At 32.2% G+C, this 14,869-nt stretch overlaps 4 protein-coding genes and 1 long non-coding RNA gene across 7 annotated transcripts in view; 3 read left to right on the forward strand and 2 right to left on the reverse strand.

The window, feature by feature from the left end:
* Positions 1-9,216, forward strand: part of LOC143206520 (rho GTPase-activating protein 20) — a 367,199-nt gene extending 357,983 nt beyond the window's left edge. For 2 of the 3 annotated variants that reach the window (XM_076419099.1, XM_076419100.1), the window contains 10 exons: positions 5,635-5,784; positions 6,409-6,615; positions 6,703-6,900; positions 6,973-7,144; positions 7,204-7,354; positions 7,418-7,626; positions 7,731-8,000; positions 8,134-8,313; positions 8,374-8,599; positions 8,689-9,216. In XM_076419099.1, coding sequence (XP_076275214.1) covers positions 5,635-5,784; positions 6,409-6,615; positions 6,703-6,900; positions 6,973-7,144; positions 7,204-7,354; positions 7,418-7,626; positions 7,731-8,000; positions 8,134-8,313; positions 8,374-8,599; positions 8,689-8,857 — 1,932 coding nt within the window. In that variant the 3' untranslated portion in view covers positions 8,858-9,216. Of the gene's footprint in view, positions 1-470; positions 567-5,634; positions 5,785-6,408; positions 6,616-6,702; positions 6,901-6,972; positions 7,145-7,203; positions 7,355-7,417; positions 7,627-7,730; positions 8,001-8,133; positions 8,314-8,373; positions 8,600-8,688 lie in introns of those variants that run through there. The other variant, XM_076419101.1, reaches the window with a different exon arrangement.
* Positions 1-14,869, forward strand: part of LOC143206535 (uncharacterized) — a 553,256-nt gene that overhangs the window by 302,255 nt on the left and 236,132 nt on the right. The window lies entirely within an intron of this gene.
* On the reverse strand, positions 10,075-12,324 carry wls (Wnt ligand secretion mediator). The gene is made up of 4 exons (XM_076403552.1): positions 12,233-12,324; positions 11,898-12,178; positions 11,628-11,842; positions 10,075-11,570 (listed from the first exon to the last, which is right to left on the reverse strand). The coding sequence occupies exons 2-4, from the start codon at positions 12,159-12,161 to the stop codon at positions 10,415-10,417; spliced, it is 1,635 nt and encodes a 544-aa protein (XP_076259667.1). The 5' UTR covers positions 12,162-12,178; positions 12,233-12,324; the 3' UTR covers positions 10,075-10,414.
* On the forward strand, positions 12,439-13,039 carry LOC143196009 (vacuolar ATPase assembly protein VMA22). The gene is made up of 2 exons (XM_076403590.1): positions 12,439-12,590; positions 12,638-13,039. Exons 1-2 carry the CDS (start codon positions 12,439-12,441, stop codon positions 12,975-12,977), a joined length of 492 nt encoding a protein of 163 aa, XP_076259705.1. The 3' UTR covers positions 12,978-13,039.
* Positions 12,979-14,651, reverse strand: LOC143196000 (pachytene checkpoint protein 2 homolog). Its single transcript, XM_076403576.1, has 6 exons — positions 14,515-14,651; positions 14,304-14,463; positions 14,057-14,254; positions 13,652-14,006; positions 13,373-13,593; positions 12,979-13,319 (listed from the first exon to the last, which is right to left on the reverse strand). The coding sequence occupies exons 1-6, from the start codon at positions 14,556-14,558 to the stop codon at positions 13,032-13,034; spliced, it is 1,266 nt and encodes a 421-aa protein (XP_076259691.1). The 5' UTR covers positions 14,559-14,651; the 3' UTR covers positions 12,979-13,031.

The raw sequence follows: 14,869 nt of genomic DNA on the forward strand, positions 1-14,869 counted from the left end.
TTACATGTTCCTTCCAGCGAAAAAACAAGTGACACATTTTAATATGAATATATCCAAAAAATAACAAGGTAACGTTTATCAACGAAAGCATATGCTGTTAATGATCAGATAATTTTTCATCATTCTGTAAACAAGACTTGCTTTACCTTTCCATGAAACTTATCAACATATGAAAGCTTATAAATTATTCCTTTTCCTAATACGGAAAAACGGCGAGATAACATGGTTTAATTTAATCCATCGTCAAACAACATTGATGCCACCATTACGTTTATTTACCGGGTGTTTACTCCTATTTACCACATTATGGGTAATTTTATTTTAATCAACCCTAGATGTATACCCCCGTCGAAACACGTAATATCTCGGCAAAAGGCGTTCAATTTGGACATTAATCCTTATCTTATCAGTTCCAAATTAACTTTGAATCGTTTATATTAAGGGAATTGTCAGTGGCACTCGTCAGTACTTATTTAGTCATATTCTAGTCAGTTCTGTGATAATTGTTTTAGTATTTAAAAATGGGAAGATTGTTTTGTTGGACTCGGTCGTACTCAGTGTCTCATGTAAGTGTAGTGGCGTGGTGTGTGGGTTTTATATACATATATTATCAGTATCCTACATTAAAAGATATGTAAATGATTAAAGTAGTTTTTAAACTTATTACTTCAGAGCCAGAAATGTTCAATTAAATTTGTTCAAAGTTTTATTCATTTAAATCTTCTTTCTAGATTGATTTCAGAATTTGCGTGCCCGTGTATTAATTATAATATACATCTCTAGAATACCTCATTGGAATTTAAAATCCTCTAGGAGTTCTATTCTGTATTCTATGACAAATAAATGCTCTTTAAAAGTGGATTGAATAAATTCGCGTTATTTCCGATTTTTTAAATTTACTTATTTGAAACATTACCATATAAGAATACTAACCACCATCATCATTATCCCCAATAATTAACCGGTGTTTACGTCACAAGTCTATTAGGAAATCTTCCCTTCTTCAGTCGACAAACAGAACGGTAATCTTCGTAAATGGATCTATTCTTCGCTTGTATATTGATTGTTGCATTGAATGAGATCTCGACAAGAAACATCCAAAATTTGTCTTAAGCATCTTATTTACAATACTACAAAAAGTATTATCCATCGACAACCGCTACTTTGTCAATCTACAGATTCCATCTCGAAAGAACCATCTATCTTTTGAAGCTATCCACGAATCCCTCCATTTTTTGAGTGAAGTGAAGCGCAACAGTCAGACAGTGCAAGATCTGGAGAATAGGTGGGGTGCACTTTTCATTTTACTATTTCCAAGTGTGTTTTCAACAGTTTTGCAACGTGTGACCGAGCGTTGTCATACAGAAGAATTACATTGTTGTGTCTTTGGTGGTATTCCAGCTGTTTCTCGCACAGTGTTTCTCGCTTCAAATCATCGTCTTCCTTTTTTGGCTGTCCAGAACGCTCTTTTTCTTCGGTGTCAGAATCACTGCTTTGAAAGTGTCGAAACCAATATCACACTTTGAAATCAATGGAACATGGCTGCCATAAATCACTTCACGCAGCATTCAGTAGCAGAAGTAAAAAAGTAATACTTTGCAACCTGCTATACGTTAAACCTACTTTTCTTCAAACTACTACGTGGTTCTTGACTCTATCCAATATCCCAAACCACGAAAGGGATGCAGGATGCACTAAATAATTCTTATCAAAGATCAGTTTCCATTAATATTCCCCAAGAGCCAAGGCTCATTTCGAAATAAACAGTTCGCAAATTATTAATATATCCTAGCTTCATCACAACCATATACTATTTAACGGAACAAATTCACACATTTCCAACGCACTGAAAGCATTTTTTGTTCACATTTGGACGAAATGGCACATATTGAAGCTACGGTTAGTGAGGCTTCAGCATGTTCATCGATTTCTCCGTCAATTATGGCCCCATTTTCAAAATTCTTTTTTTATTCGAAAGATTGCTCTTCCGAGGTGGTCCTGTTGGAACCAAGTCAGGATCTGGTGGGGGAAAGAGGGGGAAAACGAGTGGAAACCTCAAATTTCAAAGGCAAAATTTTCACATATTTCATTTCATTTCACATTTTTTAATCTAAAATAATAGATATTTGTGTGTAATATTATTGCTGAACTGATATGACGGAAAATCGGAAGTTGTTCAGTGTAAAAGCCATTCAGTTTGCTTTTTAAGCACTAACCATATGAAAACACGTAAAAATACCGCAGGCTTCTTTCTGTGTTCTATGGTGTGATGGGTAGAGCGTTCAGCTCATATGCGGTGGCCGCGGGTTCCATTCCTGACGGGGATAACAGCTTTTTATTGTTTTAGTTTGTTAACACTAAAAAGAGAGAAATAAAATATTTTGAACAAAATAAATGAACCGACTTCAAAAATATGAATACGGAACTGAATAAAATGTAATAAATGATCAAACTTCATTTTTATCAAACAGATTTTTAACAAAAAAAAATTTAAAACAGAGTATGTACATAATCGTTGTAATAATAATAATAAAAATAAACAAAAACCTTATTTCTCTTATCTGCTACACGTATAGTCTATTCAAAGTTTTTTAGTAATGCGTCGTGGATATTTGTGACGTTGAAACATTACAATGTTGCCGCATCAACTCTGAGTTTTAATTCAGTTTGGCTTTGACATATAACAAAATTATAACAAATTTTTTATATATATATATATATATATATATATATATATATATATATATATATATATATATATATATATATATATATATTCTACTATATACAAACAATTTAGTTAAACCTATTTATCTATTTACAATATTATTTTATCTACTACCAACTGATGACTTTGAAGTCGGTGCCGATGAAGAAATTAGATTTGTTTTCTTGGTAATTTAATTTTATGTATATATATGTCACAAACTTATTTTATTATTTTTATATTGTTTGGGCTGGACACCGACTTCGAAGTGGTTATATAAGATATGATAGAAAAATATTTTATTTTTATAATGATTTTTAAATCCATAAATTTTGAACAGGTATATCCTGACGCGAACATAAACAATAAGTCAATAACCGTTTGAGAAATAATCCCTGTTTACTATTATTAATACAGATTTAGATCATTAAAGTCAGTCATTAAATCGCAATTCGATATGCTGAGGGAACCAGATTGTGCCCGTTGTATTTCTCATTTTATCATGTAACATGTCGAAAGCCTCACCCACTAACATACTTATGATGCATTGTAAACGTAACAACCATTCTGTATCAGATAGAAACGTTTAACGGCCATTAATTATGGTACTTTCTTCCGCACGAAATCGGTATGAAAATGTATGCAAAATGCTTTTCTTTTTCGATTATAAAGTAAATCAAATTACAGGAAAGTAATCTTAAAGTGAAAAAGATCCTGCATTCTAAGAAACATTCTTGCAAATTTTATTTATATGAGTTGCTTTAGTTATTTGCTTCTTTTATATTACACTGTATGGAAAGTTCACTATATAAGTTTTTTTTTATTTAATTATTACATTTGTTAGTCTCTAATAATGTTTATGTATTAACATTATTGTTTTTATCTTTACCTTTATTGTTATTACTGTTTCATCTATTTCCACTGCACCAGATCAAATAATTTGATTCTTTTTTGTCTGTGTCCTGTTCTGGTGTTATCCAAGAGTTGTATTACTTCAATATTGACATGAGAATGGAGTCTCTCCTTGCGAGTCTATTGAATTCCTAAATGACAGTCGGTATCTGAAAGTAGCGGTGTAACAGGTCAATTGAAAAGTCCCCAGATCTGGCTCCAGCGACTATTTCCTGTTCTCAGATCTCAAAAGATCGCCGAAACTAAGGTCCATTTTGAAGCAAAGGACAAATCGTACTACAAAAATGGTATCTAAAAGTTGGAGGGTCGCTATTATCAGTGTATCCCCTTGAAGGGAATTATGTTGAATAAAAAAATTAATTTTGCCAAGAAAATGTGTTTTACTATGGTAGGCCGAGGACTTTTCAATTGACTTGTTAAGTAATCTGTCCTGTAGTACCTGGGTGTACCTACAATACTTCTCAGGACTTCTAATATTACATTTCTCGGTATAAATATCAACAAATATGTCATAGTTAAACTAATATTAGTTCATCACCATGAACAGCTTACGACTATCATGAGTCTTTTCTCTGATAGTCTTCTCTGGGCAAATTTTAACTATAAAATAATTATAAATTTTCATAAATTAAAGGTTGTTCTCTGGCGCTTCGGATCCACCAATTTCCAATAATACATTAATGAAACTTTTTCAAAGAGTGATATTTTGAAATTTAACTAAACCGAGAGTAGAAATCCTTTATTCAAATTTCGATTTTTTCAGTCTTACACATTGCCCTATGAGTTTCACTATATAACAACTCCCTCCTAAAGGAAGGACCATCGGTCGTTGTTCCATCTGGGCAGCTTATAATTGTAGTAAAACTGTTTGTGAATATCGCCTGTACCTTTGTCCGCCAGCTTGCCTTTGGAAATTTTCTGGATAGCACTGTTATTACCAAATGTACACTTTGAAGTGCAAAGTGCATTCAACTTTCTGTAAACTATATTGGTTTACAGCAATTCCAGTCCACTTTTGGTGGCTTTAAACCTTAAATTGTGATACTTATCCGAGGAATCTATGGGCTAGAGATATTTTTTGACCTACTAGCTTCTGTTGCAACGCTTTTGCCTGAATTACACTGAATCATCTTTTTACAAAGACAGTCTTATGATATACACAGAATTTTACCGACGGCGTCATTTATGAAATGCGGATTAATCTTATTCTACCCCTAGATATAGACATCTCACTCAACTCATAATTCAGAGTAACATAAACGCACAGTCTTCATAGCCAGGGCCGTATCAGCTCAACTATGTAACGTATATGATATACGTGTGACAAGCTTTCAAACGTTAATAGACAGCCTAATTATGATAAACATAATTTGATTAATAACATTTAAAGAGAAATAGATCGATATCAGGCCTGGTTATGTAAAGTCCATCTTTGAGAACATCAGATTTTTTTGATGGCCATTAGCTTTAACGGTTAATCCCAGTTAAATGTGACGCGTATTTTTATTACGCATATAATCTACAAGGCGCTTAGAAAGTACTATTATATCATATAAATATTAATTGCCGTTTTTTCTCTTCTATTTTTTTTTCATAACATTAGTTCGGTATTGAACTTCAAAAAAGAATAAGTACTAAAACAGGTTTCAGTTCGCATTGATTGGAATCAAGCACACGACAAATGTCCGAATCGTTAGTTGGGAGGAAGGATTTAAACAATTAGAAACTCGCGGGATCTAATTATGAACTCTGCGAAACTTTCAACTTTAATCAAACCCGATCTTGAGTGGATCGATGACCGTTTGATGTGTTATTTAAGTGAAAGTAACAAAATATCCGTAACACGACAAATGTCTACGATACAATTAAGATTAATAGAATCGGTATATATTTTTTGTTGTCGTTACAAATCCCACTTTCCAATGGTTAATTTATAGCTTTTATTTTTTCCGTCGCAACTGTATGTTAAACGCTGTATCAATACAAAACTTCATTAATCGTTTTCTTGTTTTCAGGCGGAAAGATTAGCCGACTATGGCAGGCTGTTGGGTGGATCGCAGCCAGCTTTGGACGGAAGGAGAAGGGATTTGGACCGTATTCAAGACCTATTTCCTCACGACTACTTGGGACTACATATACCTGAGCCGAATTCAGCTTTTAATATTGTAAGTACGACCGACAAAAGCATTTAATCGTTAATATATATTTGACATTCTTTTGGTAATTTTCAACTTCCTCCCCGTGACACTGATAACACATTCATATTCGTGCGACTTCTATTTCGTACCGTGTTATACAGTTAGGTGTTTTATTCAAAGAATAGCATCGATATTAAAAATGTATAACATGCGGTCAATTAACAGTCAACAAGTCACGTTGTTAGCGATTCATTAGAAATTCAAGCGCAATGAGTATGACTTAAAATATGTACCATTCTAGACGTAATTTGCGTTTTAAATAATGTGTAGTTAAACAATGCCATGATTTATCTCCGATGTAACAAATATATTTTTCCATTAATATCAAGAAAAAATTTTCCTCCACCATATAATTGAAACTATTGACATCTACAATAGCGATATATATTTCATATTGATTTGTTAAATATTAACTTCATATTTGTACATCAACGAAAATCACCAGCCACCATATGTTTGTTATATGCATATTTAAATACCATTTTTCATGTTTTTCTAGAAATAATAATTAAAAAACAGAATTAATTTTACACCTCCGCCATATTATCAATATTTAGTTATATATTTTATTTATATTTTTTATTGTTTCAGAAAAATAAGTCGTTACGAAAAAAATCCTTGGGAGACCTAACTATAACGGAGAGTATAGGTCCGTGTAATAGAATTTTTCTGATGGAAGCGCCGTGTGCAATGTCGCCATCGCAAATGCCGATGAACGCTAAACCTAGGCATCTATTCCTGTTTTCAGATTTACTGCTCGTCGCTAAGCCACGCTCGGCAGGAAATTACAAACTCAAAGTAAGTATTCAACAGGATACGATGAATCTCAAATGTGGACTTAAAAATTTACTTAAAATTAATTTATGTTATTTCTTCGATTTACAGGAAAGTGTTCGAGTATCAGAGATATGGATAGCCGCTTGTGCTGAATCTGAAACGGGTTTCCTTTTGGGTTGGCCATCACCCGCGAGAACGTACTTGGTTACCTTTTGCACACAAGCCGCTAGAGATTCTTGGTGGAGAGAATTAAGACAAGCCTTGACAGCCCAACTGAGACTTGAACCACCCACCACTAATATTAAGGTTGGTAATTTGAAGAAGAAACTGAAATTCATAACTTCATAACATATAACTTAATTTTATTTATTAATTTAGGTTGTCTATAAAGATCCACTAAGTGGTACAGAGTGTTCGAAAACTCTTGGTGTTGGTCCTGAAACTTCCTCTACGGACGTAGCACGACTAGCTTTGGATGAATCCCGTACTTGCGATGTTTCGTATACATTATACGCACGTGACAGAGATAATGCCCCTTGCCCCCTCATTGGTAATACATTCTATAAAGCTACTCGCTATTGCATCACTAATTTCATTTTATTCCTTAAGGTTGTGAACGGCCTCACTCAATACAATTAGCGAGGTTAAGACAATCGCTATGCGCGGAAGAAGGATTCGATCTTACTCACTGCAACAAAAGCAGGATACCGTCCGATATCGTATTCGAGTTAAAACCCCGAATTAAACCTACGCCTAGAAAGTAAGTTTACTATAGAGATTAACCGATAAAATAGCATATTAATGAACTAATTTCTCTTTGCAGAACTCCTCTAAAACTATTCAGGAAAAGTAGTTGCGGCAGAGTATTTGGAATTTCTCTATCGCGCCTATGCACCAACAATGTTCTACCTCCAGTGATATTAGCTTGTCTAAGAGGCCTATTTCAGCGAGGACCTCATACTCAGGGTATCTTCAGACGGTGTGCTTCCGCAAAAGCTCTGAGGGAACTTAAAGAAAAAATTGATACCCAAGGTAACAATCTTTTAAATATCTATAAAATAACTAAAACGTCGAATTAAAATTAAATAACATTTTTACTTTACATTATTATACTTAATAATAAAATTTCCTTCTAGGTTCTTTAATATGTGAAGACATTGCAAACACACCTGCTTTGTTGCTTGGTGCTCTACTTAAAGACTTCTTGAGAAGCTTACCAGAACCATTACTATGCGGAAATGCCCAGGAATGGTTAAATGCCTCTACCAGTGGTCGCCTGGACCTTCTTCGAAGACTGTTGGGTGGTCTTCCAAGAGAGAATCACATGTTGTTAAGATATGTCATATGTGTCTTATACAACATAGCCAAAAGGGCAAGATATAACCTTATGTCGGCTGCAAACTTAGGTATGAATAGTTTTAAATTTATATTATTTTATAAACTTTGTTTAATCGTAATTTGTTTTTTGTTGTAATAGGGTTGATATTAAGAAATTTGTTACATTTAAAATATGTGTTTTAAATAATACCCTTATTCCAGGAGTATGTGTGGGGCCAAGTCTTCTCTGGGAATCTGTACAGAATGCTCCCCTACGAACGTTACCGACATTAATTGAAATGTTGATCAACAATTGTCAGGCGTTGTTTGGTTCGCAAGTGGTCTCTCTTCTTGGTGAAGCAGCCCACGATAGTGGCGCCGAAGAATCTGACAGTCTACATTGTGAGTAAACGCTAACGTGGAAAGATTAAGTATACATTAATTAAACCGCATTTTTAACAGCACTGGGTCTTTCATTGGACTCTGTTGAATTGAGCAAAGATCAGAAATCACTCAGTAGAGATTCAGGCCTAACGCTCTCGGAAGACGACAGAGAAAGTCCCGGTCTCAATTACCATACGGCGACATTCCACAGATCAGACTGGGCAAGGCAAGCAGCGAGAATGAGATCGTTAGATAATACAGCCTGGATAGAAGAAGACGAAGCTTTTTGTGCCTCCAATGAAAGGTATTGCTTTTTATGTGATTATAAATATACATGAATGAAATCCAAATAAATCCACACAGATCAAGTATTAATGTATATCATATTTACAGTTTGTGTTCACCTCCCATACCGCCGAGAAGGCCACCACCTTTAAGACATCTTCCCCCTGTTCACCTGCCGCCCATTTATCGGCCACCACCACCGCCTCCGCCACCTACGTACGCTACTGCGAGAGTATTACTAGTGACAACTGATGCTGAAAGTGAAAGTTATGTATGACTGGTATTGAAAGAAGAAGCAAGAATTAAAAAGTGCCTTATTTATATATAAAAGAATATATCATAAAATATTTGGCAGTTTGTGACTGTCCTTGTTTCTTTTTACCTAACATTTAGGTAGAAAAAGTGTTTAATGCAATGTACTTAATGTAAATATGTCCAGTTTTGTACAAATACTTAGTATTTAAGACCTTTTGTATTAACATTTTCTATTATATTGTTGAAAGAATATACAGACTACATGACAATAATTAATGATAAAGTAATGAAAAATGTTTGCCATGTTTTTTATAAGTTTATATATGTATAAGATATGATTTTTCTAATAAAATGAATGTTAAATATATATTTCGTAATTAATCCAAGTGTTTTTATTATATATATGTATTGCCTTTTAAAATTGTATTAACGCAATACGAAAGTGTTACAAAAAATTTAAACATTAAGTGGTTTGAAATTTTTTTTTATGAACATTAAAACAACCTTTTTTTCTCGAAAAAATGTTATATAAAAAACAAGGATAACTTATTTTGAAAATTATTTTTGTTCGTTTTGATTGTCTATAATGTGAGAGATATGTGGAATAACAAAAATCGGCAATTATTTCCAAGTTAGTCGACTGTAATTCCATTTTTGATTGACTTTGATATTTCAATTTGTTGAGCCTTAATCAACATTTAAACTAATGTAGATCTAAGTTATTTAATTTATCTTGCAATAAATGTAGTTAATTTTTATTTACACCAAAATAGTGATGTCTTCATGATTCTGGTCGCTTTGAAGATTAGATGTTTCAGGATAAATTATTCTGCCATTTTATTTTTAAATAAATTTAATCAGATTCGCTGAACAGATATTACAGTCAATAATGAGTTTGTTGTTACCTTTAAATTATAACTTTCTTCACACCGGTAATATAAAAGATGCATTGCTATTTCTTTCACAAAAATATTGTGTTTTTGTTTATTATTATGCATTTCCCCACATTGACTGTCGTCTCCACTTGGCCATAAAATAATATTTAAACAGCATATTGCCATCTGGTTTATTTTTCCTAATTTGTAGACTCATAAACAAAACTCTTTCTATAGACATATTTATTAGATAAGATATATTCAATATTTACTTTTGCAATAATTATTTGTTAGAATCTTAATACAATGCTTAGTACTCAAAGTCTATTGTACAAAAATATATTACACAAAACAAAATCACAAGAAATTATAATACTGTATTTTCTACGGCAATATAAAAGAACTTATACAGCACTAATAAATATAAGAGATTCGCCTTATAACGTACAATACTATCCTCTAAATACACAACTTTCATAATATTAGCGAAATAGTAAATGATTCCGCTTAAAATATCGATAATAAAATAATAAGTAAATAGATGCCAATTAAAAATATCACACTAAAAAATAACAGCTAAAAACCAGTTCGATATGTTTCATTAAATTCGAAAGACACAGACATTAATAATATATATATACTATTCTTTCATAATAATAGTGGCAAGAATACAATTTAAATAAGCGTAGCAGTTGGAAGAATATTTATTCAATGTTGGCTTTGGCCACAAATGAAGTTAAAGATGATATTTCATTGGGCGTGCTAGTATCATTAGATAAGCGACTAAACTCTACTTCTTCTCCCTCAATGCAGATAGGTTCAGAAGGCCAGTGCTTATGGCTAGGTGCATATAGCATTAAAAGAGCACATATATACACATTCCACATACCATAAACACCTGTATGGATAACAGAAGTAACTTCTATATCTAATGCATCATCATACTTATATTCACCCTGAATATATTGTGATAAAAGGAAGGAAATTATGGTGACACCTGCACAAACCAATGTGGCTGCCATAAGAAAACAGAAACGATAAATAATACCCTCATAATGAAGTCTTCTGGCCTGAGTCATACTTGGTAACACTGATCGTTTAGTACTGATATTGGCAAATACTTTCCAAATCATATAACAAAGGAAAAAGAAGTATATCCCAGCACTAAGTCCAGCACATATAACAAAAGTAAGGGCAAGGTTTGTTCCTAATGGAGTAACCCAAATGGAATAAAATGGATTCACTAAATGAACACCACGCTCACATAGGTCAAATATCAGCAATGAAACACAGCCTACAGCAACTGAGCTTAAATGCTTCCAATACTTCCTTAAAGAATTCTTTTCACCAGATTCTTGAATTAACATGTGCTCACCAGTAAATACTAACCAAAATGACAATAACATGGCATAAAAGATACCTTGACGTATATCACTTAAAAATAGCATATAGGGCATATCAAAATACAATGTTAAATACTCAAGTGGCATATCCAAAAATGCTAACGTCCCACCCAAACTGATCAACATATATTCTAATAAAGCTGGTGTTCTGGATAGAATATGAACCCTATTCCAGAACCATATCATTATTCCAATTATGATAGGAAAAAAGACAGTCTTCAAACTGACCCACACTTTTGTAAACCCACCATTCATGTGAATCGTATATAAATATATATCATCTACTCTACCCAGTCTTGTATTTATTTGCTTTTTGGCATCATATGGCAATCTTAAATTTAAAAGGTAATAATCATGATATAATGAGCCTAGCTCAAACAATGGTACCATGGTGCAATTATAAGGATAATTAACTTTCTTCTCATTATTCTTATCATCAAAAACACAATCCATAAATCTAAAAAAAATTATTATTTATACAAATCTAAACATAACATAAAAGAAAAATAAATACCTTTTTGTTTCTGAATGAGTTAGATATGTCCATGGTGTCCTTCCATTTTTTGTTTTATCACTATAAGCCAATCTAGCATCTAGAGTTAATTCAATCATTGTATTAACCAGCTCTTGTCCCTCTGTGTAAATAACATCAATTTGAAGTAAACCTACTAAATTTTGCTGCCAACGGGAAAAATCTTGTTTGTATAAAGGTAACTCCATTACAAATACCTACAAAGGCATACTTTATTAATAGAAAAGGCTATAATCCCAATTTGCATAATACCAAATTTTGTGCATCCAATTCATCCGTCGCATGGTAATCATGCAAGTCTACTTTTACAGGGCATTCTCGAGTCAGCCACCTACTCAAATTGTGACCCTCTTCAGGTTTATTATCAACACAAACTGTAGATAAGAGACCTTGGGATGAAGCCGGGCTGGGTGAAATTAAACCGACTAAGAAACATGCCAATTGACTCAAAAGTAAAATTGTAACTAAAACACTTAATTTTCTACCACTAAGATTCTCTAAAATTGTCCCCGGCATTTTTAGATTTTAAATTCCTATAAAATTTTATATCACTATCAAAGTATTTATAAAAAAATATCTTTACTTACCATTACCAAACATAAACAAAACATTTATGAGTAATTTACTTCTTATGTTGGCAATAATGATAATGAAGTAACAGAAGCGAACATATGTTTTTACATATTTTGACATTGACAACATGTTTAATTGGTGAAACTGGAGACAGGTGTCAATGTCACATGGATTTATTTAAATAAGAGAAATTTAAGTCGGTATATGTAAACGGAGCAAAATGAATGAGCATACTGAGGATATAGATAATATATGTGCTACACTAGATAAATTAACTATAGACTCTTTAATTTTAATGCAAGAAGAAATTGAATTAAAATTAATTGCTGAAAATGCAATGATAGGTGGAGAAACCCATTTGGCTAAATCAAGGTAATCTACTACAAATGTGTACAATCAAAAATAAAAGTGTATTCTAGATATATTTTGGGACAAAACAACGTTTCAAGCATTCAATTACCTACTGAGAATAGTCCGGAATTTAGAGCTCTAACAACAATTGACTTATCTATAGATGAGTTTGGGTTACATCAATTTAGCCTGGAATCAAAAAAGCCTGATAATGAAAATTATATAAATCCAATCAAATGGTTTGGCTACTTAACTCCACAAAACTTAAGTTTTGCACAAAATTTATATAGGCAAGCCTTACAATGGATTATACAGGCTGCTAATATTCAATGCAAATTAAAAGAAACATGTAAACAAATTAATCAATTAAAACAAATTAAATATATTATAAATAAAGAAAACAAATAAATTATTCTTGTATTAGTATTTAATCTTATAAAAATTAAACTTATAATAAATATTTTATATGCTGTTGACTTTCCTTTTAGTCGTAAAACTTATTTTATTTTTGTGTTCGGCTTCTACAGCTAATAGCATTGCATTTAAAAACAAATTTAAATCAACTGCATCTGAATTAACGTAAAGAGCATGAGCTAAAAATGGTATTTTCCTCAGGGTTCTTCCACTTAAGCCAACACTGTTTTGACAAATTGTAAGTAATTTTTTACTGCACTCATTTTGTATTTCACTATCTCCACGAGCAATTAGATCAACAGTAACCAAATCATCAGTATATTTAATTATGTGCCCCTAAAAGTAACGATGAGAAAAATAATTTAAAATAAAATGGAAAATAACAGTACCCTCATGAGTTCATTTAAGCATGAAGTGTATATCTTGTAAATAGCTGGAACACTTGGAAACCCTAAAAATTGTTTGATATCAGCTCTATCTACAAAAGCTAAATCAATTGCTTCGGTCATATTTGAAGTAGCAAGAATTAGAACATTTGGGTACTTTTTTATTTGATCAATTTGAGTTAGCATAGCATTTACAACTCTGATTGAATCTGATGGTTCATTTCCTAAAAACAAATGATGAAATAAAAGAGAAATACTGAGGCTTCAACTATCTCTAATTACCAGTTAGACACTGATCACGTGCATGTGCTAAGGATTCCACTTCATCAATAAGCACACAAACTAGTACACTAGTATTCTCACAAGCCTCTCTGATTTTTGTGAACATTTTATTCACTAATTTTCCACTCTCAGAAAACCATTTAGAAAACAAACTGTGGCTATTAATTTCAATTAAAATTCCTGAACTGTAGCTGTTATTCAGTTTTATTGACAATTTTTGAGCTAGAGCTTTACAAAGGGAAGTTTTCCCAGCACCCGGAGGCCCATGTAATAATATAACTTTATTGCAGCTGACGATAGCAGGATTAATTCCTTTGTTTGAGAATTCCATAATAGTTCGAGCATATTTTAAAAGCTACAATTTAGTATTTTCCTTTTATCTTGAATTAAATAATAATTACTTACATTATTTTTTATGTTATCCTCATAGTAGAGATTTTCCCATAATGTAAAAAGTTCCTGTGAAGGCAATGTGAGGTAAGTGGCAAGGGTAACTTCTTCTCCTTCTCCGTCAGTTTCTGCTGCAGCCATAACACCATATTGATCCAAAGAATATATATACCAATTTATCACTACATTTTTAAAGTCCACAGGTACAGTTACCTGAAATTGCCAAGCTAATTGACGTAACATTAATGTTAATTAAACTTACATGATTAGAATTTGAAATATTTCCTACAATAATACATCTTATAAATGGATAAAAGGTGTCTGTATCTTTATTAAACTCTGATATCACAGTATTTGGCAGTATCTTCTTATTCTCCAGAAACTGTTGAATGACTATTTTAATACTATCCGTTGATGCTGAACTACAAACAGCAATAAAAAGGACAATTCACAAGCATTTCGTGTTCACTAACCTTTCTGTATTTAAAATTACTTCTATATCAATATAATCAACCATTATTTTATTTTAAACTTATAATTTGTAGCAGAAAAATGTTTACACCATTTGAATCAAAATAACGACTTACGTGTTCGTCCAGGCAATGTTGCCATATTACAAAACGTTTTATAATCATATTATAAGCTTAATATATTATTATTATCATATATTTTAGTATACAGTAAGATTATTCCAGTTTGTTAAAACAATGTTGCCAAATCGATAAATTTTTGATGTTTACATTTTATTCATTCAAATATATATCTAATATTTCCCGTTTTTCAATTACCATATGTTAATAATAAATAATGTATTAAATGCAGAATCTC

The sequence above is a fragment of the Rhynchophorus ferrugineus genome, unplaced genomic scaffold, assembly GCF_030347505.1.
Source record: "Rhynchophorus ferrugineus isolate W39M unplaced genomic scaffold, kcgeb_rfMv2 rfM1, whole genome shotgun sequence".
NCBI classification, from domain to species: domain Eukaryota; kingdom Metazoa; phylum Arthropoda; class Insecta; order Coleoptera; family Curculionidae; genus Rhynchophorus; species Rhynchophorus ferrugineus.

What these genes read in the sequence shown, in the direction of transcription:
- LOC143196009 (XM_076403590.1), top strand. Translation starts at nt 12,439, where the DNA reads ATGAATGAGCATACTGAGGATATAGATAATATATGTGCTACACTAGAT. An exon ending in ACCCATTTGGCTAAATCAAG is followed by an intron (nt 12,591 to 12,637) that starts GTAATCTACTAC and finishes AGTGTATTCTAG; the next exon opens with ATATATTTTGGGACAAAACA.
- wls (XM_076403552.1), bottom strand. Translation starts at nt 12,161, where the DNA reads ATGCCGGGGACAATTTTAGAGAATCTTAGTGGTAGAAAATTAAGTGTT. An exon ending in AATTGGATGCACAAAATTTG is followed by an intron (nt 11,843 to 11,897) that starts GTATTATGCAAA and finishes ATGCCTTTGTAG; the next exon opens with GTATTTGTAATGGAGTTACC. An exon ending in ACTCATTCAGAAACAAAAAG is followed by an intron (nt 11,571 to 11,627) that starts GTATTTATTTTT and finishes AATTTTTTTTAG; the next exon opens with ATTTATGGATTGTGTTTTTG.
- LOC143196000 (XM_076403576.1), bottom strand. Translation starts at nt 14,558, where the DNA reads ATGGTTGATTATATTGATATAGAAGTAATTTTAAATACAGAAAG. An exon ending in AGGATAACATAAAAAATAAT is followed by an intron (nt 14,007 to 14,056) that starts GTAAGTAATTAT and finishes ACTAAATTGTAG; the next exon opens with CTTTTAAAATATGCTCGAAC. An exon ending in GCTTAAATGAACTCATGAGG is followed by an intron (nt 13,320 to 13,372) that starts GTACTGTTATTT and finishes CGTTACTTTTAG; the next exon opens with GGGCACATAATTAAATATAC.